The sequence below is a fragment of the Drosophila mojavensis genome, unplaced genomic scaffold, assembly GCF_018153725.1.
Source record: "Drosophila mojavensis isolate 15081-1352.22 unplaced genomic scaffold, ASM1815372v1 contig_136, whole genome shotgun sequence".
In the NCBI taxonomy this organism is placed as follows: Eukaryota; Metazoa; Arthropoda; class Insecta; order Diptera; family Drosophilidae; genus Drosophila; species Drosophila mojavensis.
Window position 1 is genome coordinate 31,537,051 of NW_025318667.1, and position 18,998 is coordinate 31,556,048.

Below are 18,998 nucleotides of genomic sequence, written 5' to 3' on the forward strand. Positions count from 1 at the left end.
TAATTTCGATTTTCGTTGTAATTTACCCCCCACCCCTATATCCACCCCCTCACCCTCACCTTTGTAAAAGGCGTATTTCAAGTACTAGAGACATGAGCTTTGGAATGTACATACATTTTCACCATATAATTACGCCCTGAAACTTTCATTAAGATTGTACGTACAGAAATTAAATTATTCAACAAATAAATTCTTATAATATTACCTACACTACAGCGCAGCCCAAGCGCAGTTAGCAGAGCGCATTCTAATACGTGTGTGTGTATGTATGTGTGTCGAAAAGAAGTGCAGACTGATTAGAATATCAGATTAGAGGGTTCAGGGTATCTCCTAGTCGAGCAGTCTCGACTAGAGTCTTCTTACTTGTTTCATTTTGTCAATGCTCTCATTTAGGCGTTGCTGTTGTTATCCATGTTATGTAGTCTGCCAATTTCTGCTCCAGTTACGTGGATGCTGAAGGTGGCTCGTGACTTGAAAGCTTATTAAACATAATTCACGGGCACATAGAGCCCCGAAGCAAACGCACCCCCTCACACTCCCGCTCTTTATTAGCTTATCGAAATAGACAACGGGTTTTCAAATCGTAAATTAAGTGGCTAAGCGGAGGGATGGATACGGATATTTAAGTAACTGAGGGCACCATTTAAAAATTACCAGAGCTCTAGGTATGGCGTACGCCTCTACTGGATATATGCGATGGATGATACAGCCATAAAAAGTGATTTTCACTGCATTTGCACAAATGGCAAAAGCTGGTCCAAAAGCTATTGCAAGTGTGTATGCATGGCGAATGTGAGTGTGTGTGTGTGTGTGTGTGTGTGGACTTGTGCGGTTGCCACAATGTGGCAGCTACAGGTATTGCGGTTGCGGTGCAGCTACCACTAGGCAACGTGCACCCGGACGGAAAACCACTTCGCATGCTCAACTGTACTAGTTGGTTTTCTTTCGACCGCTCACTGGATGGAGGGAGTGGCAGCTGCTACACTGTGCACTGCATGCTGCTACATCAATTTTTCAATGCACATAAATACATTGAAGCATTCAATATAGATTGAACACCTGCAAATATGTAGATAAAGCGACAATAGTAATAAGTAGACAAGTAAAAAACCCTAGTCGGGTCTGCTCGACTGTAACTTAAATCACTGTAGGAATTACATAGTTAATTTTCAATATGGTATTTAATCGATAACTAAACAAGCTCTAGTCGAGACTTCCCGACTACGAGATCCCCTGAACCCTTCGAGCAACTGATAATTTAATAATTCTTCGCATATGCACACATACACGCATACAGTGTGACAGGAAAATGTGTTCACTTGGGAAAAAATAGCATTTTGGTTCTTTGACATTAAAAAACAAGTAAGAAGACTCTAGTCGAGACTGCTCGACTAGGAGATACCCTGAACCCTCTAATCTGATATTCTAATCACTCTGCACTTCTTTTCGGCACTCGTACATACACATCCACGTATTAGAGCGCGCTCTGCTAACAGCGCAGTAAGCAGCGACTGCGCTTGGGCTGCGCTGCAGTGTGGGCAACATTATAAGGATTTATTTGTTGAATATTTTAATTTCTAGACGTACAATCTTAATGAAACTTTCAGAACATAATCATAATATTCAAATGTATGTACATTCCAAAGCACAAGTCTCTAGTACTTGAAATACGCCTTTTACAAAGGTGAGGGTGAGGGGGTGGATATAGGGGTGAGGGGTAAATTACAACGAAAATCGAAATTATATAAAATGCATATAAGTCTACATATAAAATTTGGAAGCTCTAGCTCTAAAGGTGTAGGAGGTATAATTAAATAACTAGCTTTCGATAAGGTTTTTGATCGATAATAAATTATCGGGAGTAGTTATCGATATAAAAAGAAAAACTTGATATGCGCGTGATATACACGGACCTAGGAAAAAAAATTTCAAGTCTCTAGCTCTTATATCTTCTGAAATCGACGCGTTCATACATACGGACGGACGGTGGTCAGCCCGAGTATATACACAAACTTTGAGGTCTCTGGCATCAACAGTGTCCAAAAAAGAGCAGAATTTAAAAAATCACTATATCTTCAGGTCCGATTTGCCACGCTCTAATGGACGTAGACTTATAATTTTGTCTTTAGACTTTATAGAATCATAACATTAGCTGGCATGCAAAATTTCAGCGATCTAGCTGTAAAACTCTTGGAGATACAGTTTTATCCGATTTGCAACGCCCCCAATGGGCGGAGATATATCCGCCACAGCTCGTGATCTAGTGTGGTCGACGCGGACCTACATACCCAATTTAAGCTTTCTAGCTCTTCAACTAACATGATTTCTGGTATATCGCAAATAGATTGCGTTCATACGGACAGACGGACAGACGGACGGACAGCAAGACGGACATTGCACAAAACCAATATACTGATTCACTTTCGTGAATGAGTATAACAAGTAAGAAAGCTCTAGTCGAGACTGCTCGACTACGAGATCCCCTGAACCCTTGGAGCAATAGCGATTTCAATAATTTTTCGCGTCTTTCAGCTTATACAAGAAACACGCACACACACACACACACACACGCACGTACGCACACACAGGCGTACATTCACACACACGCATACATACACACACACGCATACAGACGCAAACGCATACACACACTCACATACACACACACATACACAAACACATACATACACATACACACACAAGCACCCACGCATAAACACGCATTGGCTGCAGTGTGCGCTTACTATGAGACGTACGATCTTCATGAAACTTTTAGATTATGATTATAACATGAATATGCATGTAATTGCCAAAGCACAAGTCTCTAGTATTTGAAATACGCTTTTTACAAAAGTGAGGGTGAGGGGGTGAATTTAGAGGTGGGGGTACATTTTAACAAAAACCGAAATTGTATAAATTGCATATAAGCATACATTAAAAATTTGGAGACTCTAGCAATAAAGGTGTAGAAGATATAATTTTATAACTGGTTTTCGATAAGGTTTTTTATCGATAAAAAAAGATCGGCATGAGTTATCGATGTTTAATGATAAACTTGATATGCGCGCTGTAATTACGGACATTTGAAAAAAATTTGAAGTCTCTAGCTCTTATATCTTCTGAAATCGACGCGTTCATACATACGGACAGACGGACAGACGGACGGACGGACGGACGGACAGACAGACGGACAGGGCCAAATCGACTTAGCTCGTCGCCCTGATCAAGAATATATACTTTGTGGGGTCTGCGATGATTCCTTCTGCCTGCAACTGATGTTATTTTTATACCCTGAACCCATTGAAAATGGGAAATCAGGGTATAATGGTTTTGTGAAAAAGTATGTAACAGGCAGAAGGAATCATCGCAGACCCCACAAAGTATATATATTCTTGATCAGGGTGACGAGCTGAGTCGATTTGGCCCTGTCCGTCTGTCTGTCCGTCCGTCCGTCCCTCCGTCCGTATGAGTGCGTTGATCTCAAAAGTTATAAGAGCTAGAGAGCTGAAATTTGGCATACATACTCGTGAGTACCATACGCAGTACGAGTTTGCTTTATTTTTTCGATAAATCGTCCGATAACTTTTTTATCGAGAATAATCGAAAAATTGATTTTGTTTTTTCAGCCTAATTTGAGCATTTGTAGACCTGGAGTCTTCAAATTTGGGTTGTATATAAAGTTAATGGATATAAAGATTTTGTAATTTACAGATTTTGGATACTACGCCCCCTTCGCCCCCAATTTGTAAAAAACGCATTTCAGAGAGACTTGTGCTTTGGAATGTACACACATATTCACCATATGATTCCGCTCTGAAAGTTTCATCAAGATCGTATGTTTACAAAAGAAATTATTCAACAAATAAATTCTCATAATATTGCCCACACTGCAGCGCAGCCCAAGCGCAGTCACTGCTTACTGCGCAGTTAGCAGAGCGCAGGCTTATGCGTGCGTGTGGATGCATGTGTATGTATGTGTGCATAAAAGAAGTGCAGAATGAGTAGAATATCAGCTTAGAGGGTTCAGGGTATCTCCTAGTCGAGCAGTCTCGACTAGAGCCTTCTTACTTGTTTTATACTCATTGACGAAAGTGAATTAGTATATTAGTATATTATGCAATGACCGTCTTGCTGTCCGTCCGTCTGTCCCACTGTGCGTGTGTCTGACTGTCCGTATGAACGTAACTTTTTTCGGCGCTATTGAAGCTAGAGACTTGAAATTTGGAACACATACTCGTGTATATCTCCGAAATGCATTTTCCGATATGCCAGAAATCATTAGTTGAAGAACTAGAAAGCTGAAATTTGGAATGTAGATCCGCGTCGACTACCCAAGATCACGAGCTATGGCGGATATATCTAGGCCTATTGGGGGCGTGGCAAATCGGATAAAACTGTATCTCCACGAGTTTTACAGCTAGAACGTTGAAATTTTGCACGTAAACTAATGTTATGACTTTATAAAATTATAAGTCTACGCCCATTAGGGGCGTGGAAAATCGGTCCTCAAGATATAGTGATTTCTTAAATTCTGCTTTATTTTGATAGCTCCTAAAATATAATAGCTAGAAGCTTCAAATTTAAATAATTAAGTTACTATTAACCTCCTCTATCGATGACCCAAAAATAATTTTTACGCCTCTTTAGAGGCGTGGCATATCGAAAAATACCCTGTATTTTTAACATTTTTTTTAGCGTAAGCATTCAAATTTGGCAGCAGGGTACCGTTATCTCGTTCTAAGAACTAACCATAAATGAGGTTTATACGCCCAGTAGGGGCGTGGCAAATTGGGGAAAACTGCATTTTCTACAGTATCAGAGCGAAACTTTGCTACTAAATTGCTGATGGGATGTGATTGAGTATTTCGCAGTTGGTAACGCCCGACTGCAACGTTCTTACTTGTTTTTTTAATTGTTTCAAAATATTTTTATATTTTATTAAGTGAGTTTTGTATTTCATTTTTATTTTTAAATACATCGAAATTGAAATTTTAGCCATACTAAATGGGCATTTTTATTAGTTGGGTTCAGGGTAGAATCTAGTCGAGCACTCTCGACTAGAGTTTTCTTACTTGTTCTTAATCCAGTTGATTCCGTGTACGACTTCCTCCGTGGTGCAAGACCTAATCCCGGCATCTGCTGGGAGTGGAGAGTATATTGTTAGCTTTGTCTTCTACCTCGTTTGGCTCTGGATGGCAAAAGCTTTGACTTGTGGCTCATCACCCGTTAACCAAGCACCAGATGTGCTGCGGATAGGGTAACGACGCATTGGTTGCCTTTTAATGCTTCAGGTAAACTTCCACAGGTGAAATTCAGCATCGAACGGAGAGTCCACTCGTTCCAGAGCATCACTTATTCGTCTGTGTTGAAGAGCACTAAGAGCAGCTTTGAGTTGCCTGGTGGCTTCATTGTACCTCATTTTGTCCATTGACGTTCTTGAGAGCATCCAACGTCGTCTTGCCCACCTTCTGTACGTGAGGAGATTTTGTATTTCAAACGGAAGTGCGATGTTCTGCTGAGGGCGTTCTTGTCTGCGTCGGGGGAGTGGAATAGCAAAGAGTGCAGCTTCGACTATTGTTTCTCGCAGCCTGTTTGCTGCATAGCTTACATCTTCGGGTATGTTTAGTTAAATTTCCGGGTGTAGCAAAGAGTTCAGGTAGCGTCTGAAAGCTCCTAGATCAGATCCTGGCGGGAGGAGTCGTTTTTTTGTAGGGAAAGGCAGAGGCTGTGCGTGCACTGTCACTATGGTGGTCTGAAAATAGATCGAAGCGCTCTTCTATCCAAATCTGGCGGTACTTTTGTAAACAGCAAAGTCAACTGCTGACCGCATAGTCGAATGGGGCTCTAATGTGTATCCTGCTATTTATACCCTTCACAGGGTATTCTCAAAATAAGGAACTTTTTATACCCTGAATCCATTGAAAATGGGAAATCAGAATATAATGGTTTTGTTGAAATGTATGTAACAGACAGAAGGAGGCGTGGCAGACCCCATAAAGTATATATATTCTTGATCAGGGTGACGAGCTGAGTCGATATAGCCCTGTCCGCGTGTCTGTCTGTCCGTTCGTCCGTCCGTCTGTCCGTATGTATGAACGCGTCGATTTCAGAAGATATAAGAGCTTTTTATACTCGTTCACGAAAGTGAATCAGTATATTGGTTTTGTGCAATGTCCGTCTTGCTGTCCGTCCGTCCGTCTGTCCGTATGAACGCAATCTATTTCGGCGCTATTGAAGCTAGAGAAATTTGAAATTTGGAACACATACTCGTGTATATCTCCGATTTATAAAGTGTTAAAATTTTCCCGATCCGCCCACTAGGGGCGTGGCAAATCTGAAAATGCCTTTTCCGATATACCAGAAATCATGTTTGTTAAAAAGCTAGAAAGCTGAAATTTGGTATGTAGGTCCGAGTCGACCACCCTAGATCACGAACTATGGCGGATATATCTCCGCCCATTGGGGGCGTGGCAAATCGGATAAAACTGTATCTCCACGTCAGCTAATGCTATGATTCTATAAAGTCTGAAGATAAAATTACAAGTTTACGCCCATTAGGGGCGTGGCAAATCGGACCTGAAGATATAATGATTTTTTATATTTTGCTATATTTTTGACACTATTGATGCCAGAGACCTCAAATTTTGTATATATACTCGGGCTGATCACCCAAGGCCAAAAAGCTTTGTCGGATATATGTCCGCCCATAGGGGGCGTGGCAAACCGCAAAAGCTTATATCTCTTAAAGTATAAGAGCTAGAAGCTTCAAAGCCTCCTTCGAAGCCTCCTCTATCGATTCCCCAAAAAATAGTTTTTACGCCTCTTTAGGGGTGTGGCATATCGAAAAATGCCCTGTAATTTTCACTTTTTTTGAGGGTAAGCATTCAAACTTTGCAGTTAGGGTACCGTTATCTCGTTCTAAAAACTGACCAAAAATGAGTTGTCTACGCCCAGTTGGAGCGTGGCAAATCGGAAAAACCTGTATATTCTACAGTATTAGAGCGAAACTTAACTACTAATTTAGAAGATGAGATATGAATGAGTATTCCGCAGTCGGTAACGTCCGACTGCAACGTTCTTACTTGTTTTACATTCTGTTTCTTTACGTATTTAACTCTGTTAATTGCTCTTTGGACCGGTGATCAGCTCGTCTTAACACCGATTTTATCCCCAATCTTGGTGGTCGATTCGTGGGAATTCGAAGCTTCCCGAACTAATGCTCTTCTATTTCCTTCTGAAATCACTTGATTATTGCCGCTTATATAGTTTTTTTTCCATAGTTTTCCTTATTTGTAAGAAAATTGCCAATTAGTTTTCTGTTTTTTCCTGTTTTGTCAGCAATTTTATGGTAGCATAGTCCAGATTCAAAGTATGCCTCAATCTTTGATTTTCAACCAAAGATAAAACTGTTTCTTTACCCATACTATAAATATATTGAATACTTTGAACTTCACAAAATATTTGGTGAGTGTAATTGCCAAAAAAGCAAGATAATTACAATTGCATTTGGGGGCGCTAATCTGATGACGCAAAATAAGTGCACGCATTCTTTGCGAAAATAAAGAAGAATAGAAAATAAAACATAACGGGCTTTCACTCGCGCTTCTTTTTTGGCATGAGAGACATCTCATATGATGATAATGAAATGAAAACAAAAACTAAGAAGTTGCGTGCATTTCGGTTTTTGTTAAAATTTACCCCCCACCCCTATATCCGCACTCTCACCATCACCTTTGTAAAAGGCGTATGTATGAAGGCGTCGATCTCAGAAGATATAAGAGCTAGAGACTTGCAATTTGTTGTCCTAGGTCAGTGTATATCACGCGTATTTCGAGTTTATATATATAAATTAAATATTCGAAAGCGGTTTTTGGATTAAGAAAACATTTATTCACTTTCGGAGTTGGATTAGAACTAACTTAAGAATAATTATACAAGTAATATTTATATAATAATACAACAAAAATCGAAATTATATAAAATACATATAAGTCTACATTAAAAATTTGGAAGCTCTAGCTTCAAAAGTGTAGGAGATATAATTAAATAACTAGCTTTCGATAAGGTTTTTAATCGATAATAAAATATCGGGAGTAATTATCGATATATAAAGAAAAACTTGATATGCGCGTGATATACACGGACCTAGGAAAAAAATTTCTTCTGAGATCGACGCGTTCATACATACGGACGGACGGACAGACAGACGGACAGGGCCAAATCGACTCAGCTCGTCGCCCTAATCAAGAATATATATAGTTTGTGAGGTCTGCCACGCCTCCTTCTGCCTGTTACATACTTTTAACAAAACCATTATACCCTGATTTCCCATTTTCAATGGTTTCAGGGTATAACAAGTAAGAAAACTCTAGTCGAGAGTGCTCGACTAGATACTACCCTGAACCCAACATATAAAAATGCCTATTTAGTATGGCTGAAATTTCAATTTCGATGTATTTAAAAATATAAATAAAATACCAAACTCATTTAATAAAATATAAAAATATTTTGAAACAATTAAAAAAGTTAACATCAGTTGCACCGATCGGGATTCGAACCACAACTTCTCGATCGAGCGTCATGCAGCTAACACACTAGGCCACCCCACTCCTGCTAGTGGCGCAGGCAAAACTCAAATAGATTCACTGCTGCAGCGCCACCTACCAAAACTAAACGAAACTAACAGCTGATGTGATTCAACGAATGTTTCTAGAAGTTTGAATGTATGTGTGCACACGCATACGATGCTGTTGTAGCTGCTGCACGTGCGTTTGTTAATTGGCCAAATATTTGATGATTTTTAATTAATTTTTGACTGAGCGGAATTCAATGAAACTTTCAGCATATGATCTACATATTATATTGAATATTTGAGAAATTTAAAAAAATTAAAAATCATTCACAATTAGCTATAGTGGCATCTGACTTGAACTTGAATGTTTTTACTCGATAAAAACATAACGGGATGATTTATCGAATTTTAAAAGCAAACTCGACGTCCGCGCTGTATATACGGTCATTTAAAAAAAAAAATTTAAGTCTCTAGCTCTTATATCTTCTGAAATCGACGCGTTCAAACATACGGACAGACGGACAGACGGACAGGGCCAAATCGACTCAGCTCGTCGCCCTGATCAAGAATATATGTACTTTGTGGGGTCTGCTACGCCTCCTTCTGCCTGTTACATACATTTCAACAAAACCATTATACCCTGATTTCCCATTGAAAATGGGTTCAGGGTATAACAACGAAACCGCTCCCACTAGTGCAACATGTTCCGTCCAACATGTTGGCCCCGCTGTTGCCGTCTAAATTGTTTTTCCTAACTATACAATTACAGCTCGACTGACAAACAAGTTTGTTTGGTCTCTTGTTCACTTGTATACAGTGCTGCCAACTTTTCCGGGCAAGAAAATGCTAAATTAACCCTTCAAACCTGCTAGAAAAGGCTAGATCAAATTCAAGAATGGCCAGAAATATAGCCATTTAAGTTTTCATACCCTAAACCCATTGAAAATGCCAAATCAGGGTATAAAAGTATATATATTCTTGATCAGGGCGACGAGTTGAGTCGAATTAGGCCCGTCTGTCTGTCCGTATGTATGAAGATATAAGAGCTAGAGACTTGATTTTTTTGGAATGTCCATAAAAAAAAGTCCAAGAAAAGTTATTAAACAGTTAAGTTCCTATAGTAGGCACACACTGCAGCAAATGCTTCTTTATCCGTGCGTGCATATGTGTGAATGTGTTGTTTCTTGTGTAAAGAGAAAGACGCGAAGAAATATTGAAATATCAGTTGGTCGAAGGCTTCAGTGGATCTCGTACTCGAGTGGTCTCGACTAGAGATTTCTTACTTGTTATGAATTATAGTTTTATTCGAAAATTGACACACGATTATGGAGCTCAATAAAATCAATTTTCTCCTCGGCAGTGTACGAATTGTTTGTCCCAATAATATTCAAGTACTTTAGAGGCACTTTAAATAATGCTGATTTGATTTTGAAAAAATTCCAAATTTCCCGCCAGCAGCTAGATTACAATTTTTCCTGCAATTGGCAGTTGAAAAAGGCCAGATCTGGCCGGTAGCGCTATGGGCAAAAATACCGATAGTGCGGCATTAACTGTAAATTTAAAGATAGAGCCTTGAAATTTTGCGCACACGTTAGTAATATTAATAAAAATAATACAATGCGTGTTTATGCGTGCGTGCGTATGGCTATGGCTATGTGTGGGCGTGTGTCTGTGCATCTGCGAATAATTATTGAAATATCAGTTGCTCGAAGGGTTCAGGGAATCTCGTAGTCGAGCAGTCTCGACTAGAGCTTTCTTACTTGTTAAAGGAGAATTCGCTCCAAAGTGCCGAAAACCTGGGTCTAGAAGCGCGATCCCCATATTATCAGGCTAATGGCTCAAAACATGAACCGTCCAGTCCTGGTTGATCTGGAACTGTCCAAATGTGGTCAATCCACTAGCCCAATGGTCAATCCACTAGCCCAATGGTCATACCTAAACGTTATAGAAAATTTGTGAGTAAAATTGGGTGTGTCCATAATTGAGTGCCATACGTTAAGACGGGTTTGTTCTTAACGCTGAGTTGCGACTTACGACCAAGTAGCCAATGCATTTTGCAGACTTTCAGATTTAGGTATGCTAGGTATGACAGTTGCAGTTGCAACAGCAGGGTCGAGCGAACAGGCAACACAAGCTGTGTCATCTGCGTAGGTGGTGATAGGGAGCATGCATCATCTAGTTGGGCGAGATAAATAGTGTGTTGAGTATTAGGTAAAATACGCTGTATTGCGGGACTCTAGCTTGAATTCTACCAATATCCGAGAAAGAATTGTCATATTTACGTAGAAGCGCCGATTACTTAGATACGACCTCAATAGGCAGGGAGGAAGGATATCCATTTGGCAGGGATCGAAAAAAAATAAATGTGCCCTCAGATGGCACACGAATTCGCAGGCGATTTTCTCGCTTGCTCTCAGTAGCATTCCATAAATTGTGCTCAATACTGTTGGGGTCGGCATTGCGCAAGAAGTCAGCAATCGCCTCGTTGCTGGCTTCAAAGCATAGTGTAAGTGATGTCTTAACACACTCGATTTAAGGCTGTATTATCCCTAGGGTTGCGACTGTTCTGTCAGACTTTGCGTAGTCGTTGTAGATGGACTGACCCAAGGAGTGTGCAGACAAGCACGGCATAAGTGCGAGCCCACTACGTGCTCTTTGCATTAAGGTCACCGCCAACAAAGAATCTTAGGCCCAATTTAGTGAATACTTGCTGAATACTTGCATCCCCACCGTAGCTCTATGCCTAGGAGTCGCGTATGAGGCGGCTATGACAATGTTTCCGATAGTTGTATCAATTTGTACAGTCGCAGTTTGCCCCCATTCAAATAGAAGATTTGACTAAAATTCCTGTTCCTCCACGAGTTTTATTACTAGGATGGTTGACGTACACAAAATCGTATCCGCTGACTTCGAAATAAGACAAACTTGTAATCATCACCTGCGTCATCTGCATTAGTTGATCCTACATAAGCTTGATTAATTGTTCAAGCTGACCTGAGTTTGTGATTTGTGAAGTTAATTTCGTCACATTAGAGGTGGTTGATAGTTTCTCCATCCGGCACACTCATGGTGCCAGCTAGAGGAGTCGCAGGATTTGACTTGTTCTTTGTTTTTAAAAAATTGTTTGTCACCAAACTGCCGTTATGTTGGCACGACAAGAATTGATGATTAAACCGTCTGCGGACACGTCGGCTTGCATTGAAAGTGCATAGATGACTGCTGAGAATTGCATTAGCATTGCCTTTTTCATTTCTTACTTATAATTTGCATGTAGCATCTATCACAGCTCTGTGTTATTATTATTATTATTATTTTTTTTTTTATTAATGCCATACGAGGTAGTCCAATAATACCTATGTGAGCTTATTGTCTATTAATTCCGCCCATTTGGGCGCGCCGGCAAACTTACGTTAACTGTCGCAATTAAAGATATTTACAAATATTTGTAAACACAACACAATACAATAAGAACATACTGATTGCAGCTGTACGTCAACTTCTGTTAACCGTCATACGGCGCGATCGGAGAATCAGGTCCCTTGGTTGTCTTCTCTAGGAGTTCGGTATGTAATGAGAATGTTTGCTAGCCTGTTTCTGTGCCGGTCCAATCTGTCATTGTACCAACTCGAATCCTGGGTTATTGCATCAAAGAGAGTGGCGAGTTTCAGGTCTCTGTGCAATATGGCGTTTCTAACAAAGCACTCGCAGCCGGTACCCAATCTCATAATTTTATCAAAAGCCAGCCCCCTGATTTGGCCCCCATAACTCCATGTAATCGCCGCTACGTGCTTTGAGAAGGTGAGTCTGCGATCCAGTATCACTCCGAGATATTTGGCATAATTCGCCTGGATTTCCCCCAAGAGCATGGCTGGCAGCGTTATCCGCAACAGCGTATAGCAATCATTGGCCGATTTGCTGCTATTAATGGCAATGTTCCATCGCCTTGCCCAGTCCGCAAATTTTGTTGCATAATCTTGGATGCGGTTAGCTGCATCGTACTCACATCAGGACCTGTAGGTGATGCATACGACATCTGCGAAGGTTGCAAGCATTGAGGAACTATACAGGCTATCTGCGGCATATCTGTGTTATTAATGGGTAAGGCTGATTTGATTTCGCCGATATGCTCTCATTGATGTGAATAATTAATTAAAGCATTTGCCGGTTTTTATTACAACACATTTTTTTGAGAAAACTTCAGCTCTCAGCTCAGAATAAAATAATCTGTAGCTTCCAAAGAAACATGTTGGGAATATGTTGGTATAATGTTACAATCCAATCTTAGCTCTTCTGGTTGCTTTTTGTTATTGTTGTTATTGCGTTATTGTTGTTTTTCCATTAACACAACATTTCTTACGTAACAGCACAAAGTCAAACAGGACGGGGCCATGCCAAATTGGGTCAACATATAGGCGAAGCGTCAACTGGATCAACACAGCGGCGCAACAGACTCTAAATAAATAATATATATAGTACCGCTGCCATCAGTAGGAAAAACAACTGAACTCAACTCGAGGCATGTGAAACTAACTCTTAGCGGCTGCATTAAAGGGATACTCAACAGCCGAATGGGTGCTTGGGATGCTGGCTTGAGCGGACTGCCAGCCAAATCCAAATGCATAAAGCTAGAAGTTGCTACAGAGGGAGACGGAGGCGAAGCACCGAAAACCAGCGTCAGAGGTGAGGATGTGCCGAAAGTTACAAGAAACGAAACAGCTATAACAAAAAGCGCCCCAATCGTGGCTGCAACTGGATGCTGAGTTAGCCTATTCGAGTTGGCATTTGATTACAGTAAGAAGCACTCCAAAAGTGGCAAAAGAAGAGGACCTCGACGGGCAAACGCCAGAGAGGCAAATGCGTTCGAACAAGCACCTATGTATATCAAACACACACACACACTTGCAAAAAGGCTGCGCCGAAAGGTTCGCAAATTATATTCAACTTTTTCGTAAATAGTTCAGTCGAGCTCATTGTCTAAATCGCAGCCATGAGTGACGGCCTAGCAGTTCACAATCGCAACTAATGCTGGTATGGAGGGAAGGTGGGTGGTTAGAGCAATGCAGTAGACACCGTTTGTCAAGCATATCTAATTATAGCATAGTTAGCTATAGCTGGTTTTAACACAGCATGACATATCAAGTTTACAAGCAACAAGACGGAACACTCAAGTAGAAAAGCATTTGCACGACTCATGACCATTCAAGTTACTCAAAAGACACACGAGAGAAATAATTAGAGGGTCAAAATATACATATTTCGTAAGGCACAGACAAGATTCATTGATTGAATGGATCGCTAAACTTTTGCGAGTTTCTGGGACTTGGTGAACAAGCGAACTGGTGCCGGAAAGACAACGACCTTGCCGCGGTTCTTCTGTATTAAAACCTCATAGTGATAGCCGCCCATGAGTAGTGAATGAGCTTCCTGGTCCTTGTACTTCTCGGCAATGGGCAACAAGCTAACTCTTGCGCAGTTGATGTAAATAACTGGTACGGAAAGAATCAGGGCCATCTCGTAGGCAGTTGCCGTTTTCGGGCACCAGATGGAGGCGCTGTCAAATGGCAGCTTCTCCTTGGCAGCCAACTCTCTCAGCTCTTGCGTGTGGCGGAATGTATGCAGGGTAACCACAGTGCTGGGATGATTGACGCTGAAGTAGCTTTGATTGAAGTCGCATACGACAATCGGCGAACCCTCCACCATACTGTATTTGAAGCCAATGTCATCAGGCTTCATCATGGCAATCAGCTCGGCGCTAAGGCACTCAGCACGAAGCAGCGCCTTGGCATAAAAATCATGGCCCTTCACCTGACGATGCATCACAGTCATCCGATTACGCACCTTCTCGATCAGCTCTTCCCGCATCGTTTCGTGCACAAATACAGCCCCAATAAGCTTCCTGCCAATAGGCTCGTACAACGTTTGCAAAAGCGGAACAATTGCTTCATCAATATTCCCATCCTGACACAAGACGATCATACATGGCTCTACCCATTGGGAGTCGCTTTGATCCCCCGGATATGGTGGCTGGCGCCAAGAATAAGCTTGCCCAGCCATAAAAAAGTCCTGTTTTCAATGATTAAACCGCAAAGGAATAAAATAGCGTACAACTTTCAACAGATTTTGATCTTCTATTGAGTTTCACTGGGATAAAAATATAGTGTATTTAATTTGAAAGCTAAATGAAGTATTAAGCATAACCTGATTGACAGCATTCAATCGCTCTATAAAAGCCAACTTAATTGAAAAGATCTATTAAGGGGGCTATCCACAGACGAATATTTGTTACACGAACATGTTGTGTTCGTCAAATATACGAATGTGGATAGGAGTGTTCGTACGAACATTTTGTTCCCCGTTTGTGTTCGCAGCAAAATAGAAATGTTTCTATCTTACGGGTGTTCGTGCGAACGTGTTCGAAAATGGATTCGAGTGTTCGCACGAACATCATTTCTAGGCCAAAATGAACCGAAAATTTCTTGATTGTTTTCAAAATGAGCAGGCTATGAAAATAAAAAGTTGCACAACAAATCATGGGACGAATTATAATTAAAATAAAAAGTTTCGTTAAAGCAAAAGTAAATTGTCTGAACGCTTCATACAGGCGGGAACTGAAAAAAAAGAAGCGCAAAGTTAGGCGCTTTCTCTTGTTTAAAAAAAAACTTTCATTGCAATTAAGTTCGATTTTGTTTTCTTCCGCTGGCATGTTCACAGTCCAAAATTTGTTTTAAAATGATGTTCGCGAACATGTTCGTGAAAATGTTCGCAAGGTTAGCAGGCAAACTCGGCGAGCATGTTCGTGTAACAAATTCGTCTGTAGTTAGCCCCCTTTAGCAAGGAGTGAAATCCATATATAGTCACTGAATTTTCTGATAGCGTACAGCTATCAATAAATATTTATTTACTATTTTCAAATAATAGATCAAATATAAAAGCACCTAATAGCCTCGAACGCAATTATGCGTAATACATATCTTAGCTATGCACATATGAGATTATCCTATTAACAAAGTCTCTCAAATGAAACTTGGCAATCATGCCCATAACCCTATTGCATTCTAAACCAAAGCTTTGTGCTATGAGTGAGTATATGAGGGCTGCTTGACTGGCTGGTAATCTGGTTGGGCTAATCCATAACTACCACTTGATGGTGTTGAACGAATACACTTTACTATGATATTGTTTAGTTACGTATTGATCTTTATATATATATATTTATTTATAACGGTTAACTATAATTAAAACAAGTAAGAAGACTCTAGTCGATACTGCTCGACTAGGAAATACGCTGAACCCTCTAATCTGATATTCTAATCACTCTTCACTTCTTTTCGGCACACATACATACACACGCTCGTATTAAAAGGGGCTCTGCTAATTGCGCAGTAAGCAGCAACTGCGCTTGGGCTGCGCTGCAGTGAGGGCAACATTATAAGAATTTATTTGTTAAATAATGTAATTTCTAGACGTACAATCTTAATGAGAGCGTAATCATATGGTAAAAATGTATGTACATTCCAAAGCACAAGTCTCTAGTACTTGAAATACGCCTTTTACAAAGGTGAGGGTCAAGGGGTGAATATAGGGTAAATTTTGATAAAAACCGAAATTGTATAAAATACATATAAGTATACATATAAAAATGGGAGACTCTAGCTCTAAAGGTGTAGGAGATATAATTAAATAACTAGCCTTCGATAAGGCTTTTAATCGATAATAAAATATCGGGAATAGTTATCGATATTTAGAGAAAAACTCGATATGCGCGTGATATACACGGACCTAGGAAAAAAATTTCAAATTTTCAATTTCTCTAGCTCTTATATCTTATGAGATCGACGCATTCATACATACGGACGGACGGACAGACGGACAGACAAACGGACAGGTCCAAATCGACTTAGCTCGTCGCCCTGATCAAGAATATATATACTTTGTGGGGTCTGCCACACCTCCTTCTGCCTGTTACATACTTTTAACAAAACCATTATACCCTGATTTCCCATTGAAAATTGGTTCATGGTATAAAAAGCGAATTAGAGATATTGCTATCAAATATGGTTCTAATGATATTTTCTCTACCGTTTTTCCCAGGTGTCGACGCTATCGACTTGTTTCATGTTGTAATTCAAATACTTTCGGTAAGTACTTCACCATAACATACGATATATATATCTATCTATATATCTATAACTATATATCTATATCTATATCTATATATCTATATATTCTATATTATATATATATAAAAGAGAGTTGTGTAAAAGTGCTCCTCCACTTATAACTCGAGATCTGCTGGACCAATTTGCATGGTTTTTGATTTGTTGGATTTGTCTCCGCCACGAGTAGGATAGTAGATCTTAAAAATACTGAAAAAATTTGACGAATACTTGAAAAACGCGTTTTTTTTCCCTTAAGATTCAAATTTCCATTGATACTCAGTAGGCTTGATACTGTTACTGTCACTGTTGACAGTTTTCGGTCCTGCTCTCATATCATACAATAGTATTTGTTTGTCTCAAACATAAATTTGTGTAAATTATTTATATTTATATTTCTCGATTGTTTTATATGGTTTTGTGCGAGGGCATATTCAGTATTAGTATTAATAAAAATGCCGCGTCCTAGAAGATCTAATCTTTCCCGGCGGACCCATAATGCAATTAGGCAACGGAAAATCGCGAGTCAATTATCTGACGAAGAACAAGAAATCGCCCGAGAAGAGCGCCGCGTTAGTACCCAGCAAAGAAGGGCCTTAATTCGTGCTTATCAAAGAGAGGCAGCCCGTGAAACGGCAATAATAAATGGTTCAAAGATTGATTTGAATCGAGCAGCGTTTCGATATGTTTGCACCATTGACTACAGCTTGAATCGTTTAGTTTGCATTGGTCCAATAGACGTTGTTTGCCAGCATTGTGGCGTATTGATGTTTGCTGGTGAATCGCCCGGTTTGTGCTGCCTTAGTGGTAAAGTGACATTGCCATTAGTGGTCCCGCCACCAGAGCCAGATGAATTATTAAGCATATTGTTTGATGATTCGTGAAAATTCTAACAATTATTTATATTAATATTTTTTTGTATTATTGTATTACGTTCATAGAAGCCTAAATTAGTTCAGCTAAAAGGTAACACGACATTACTTTCTGATTTTAATACAAAAACTTGACAGCTCCGACATTAAAGAACTTTTAGGGAAAATAACGTATTTTTCAAGTATTCCTAAATTTTTCAGTATTTTTAAAATACATACTGCTATTCGGGGCGGAGACAAATCCAACAAATCAAAAACCATGAAAATTGGTGCAGCAGATCTCGAACTATAAGTTTTGTAACAAACTCGACTTTGTTTTATATATATAGAGACTGTTAGGCGGTACGAAGTTCGCCGGGACAACTAGTGATATTATAAAAGTGTTCGGGAGTTGGAGACAAAGTTAACAAGTAAGAAAGCTGTAGTCGAGACTACTCGACTATGAGATCCCCTAACCCCTTCGAGCAATAGGTATTTAAATAATTTTTCGCGTCTTTCTGCTGACACAAGACATACACAAACACGCACACTCACACACACACACACACACACATACGCACACACATAAACACACGCACACAAGCACACAAGCATCCACGCCTAAACACGCATGGGCTGCAGTGTGCGCTTACTATGAGAACTTAATTGTGTATTAACTTTTCTTGTGGATGGACTATCTTCATGAAACTCTCTATATGGTTATTATGATTATAACATGGATATGCATTTGCCAAAGCACAAGTCTCTAGAATTTGAAATACGTCTTTTACAAATATGTGGGTGAGGGGGTAGATATAGGGGTGGGTGGTAAATTTTAACAAAAACCGAAATTGTGAAAACTGCATATAAGTATACATTTAAAATTTGGAGACTCTAGCTTTAAAGGTGTAGGAAATTTAATTTTTTAACTGATAAGGTTTTTTTATCGATAAAAAAATAACAGGATGAGTTATCGATTTTTGGTGATAAGCTCGATATCCGCGCTGTATATACCGACATTTAAAAAAATATTTGAAGTCTTCAGCTCTTATATCTTCTGAAATCGACGCGCTCATACATACGGACAGACGGACGGAGACGGAGCTCGTCGCCCTGATCAAGAACGTGTATACTTTGTGTGCTGCCTTGAGTCATCCATAGAGGAGGTTACTAGTAACTTAACTATCCAAATTTGAAACTTTTAGCTATTATACTTTAGGAGATATAAACTTTTTGGGTTTGTCACACCCCCTGTGGGCGGACATCTATCCGTCAAAGCTTTTTGGTCTTGGGTGGTCAACCCAAGTATATATACAAAATTTAAGGTGTCTAGCATTAGAAGTATCCAAAATATAGAAGAATTACAAAATCACTATATCTTATCTATATAATTTTGTCATTAGACTTTATAGAATCATA

At 39.8% G+C, this 18,998-nt stretch overlaps 2 protein-coding genes across 6 annotated transcripts in view; one reads left to right on the forward strand and one right to left on the reverse strand.

Annotated features, from left to right (window-relative positions):
* Nucleotides 1–18,998, forward strand: part of LOC6586324 — a 157,869-nt gene that overhangs the window by 72,395 nt on the left and 66,476 nt on the right. For all 5 annotated transcript variants that reach the window (XM_032733175.2, XM_032733176.2, XM_032733177.2 and 2 more), the window contains one exon: nt 16,664–16,710. The gene's annotated coding sequence lies outside the window, so the exon portion shown is untranslated. The remainder of the gene's footprint in view (nt 1–16,663; nt 16,711–18,998) is intronic.
* LOC6586323 lies at nt 13,472–14,779 on the reverse strand. Its single transcript, XM_002011903.4, has one exon. It carries the CDS (start codon nt 14,624–14,626, stop codon nt 13,868–13,870), a length of 759 nt encoding a protein of 252 aa, XP_002011939.1. The 5' UTR covers nt 14,627–14,779; the 3' UTR covers nt 13,472–13,867.

Excerpts from the sequence above, each read along its gene's own strand:
- LOC6586323 (XM_002011903.4), bottom strand. The coding sequence starts at position 14,626 with ATGGCTGGGCAAGCTTATTCTTGGCGCCAGCCACCATATCCGGGGGAT.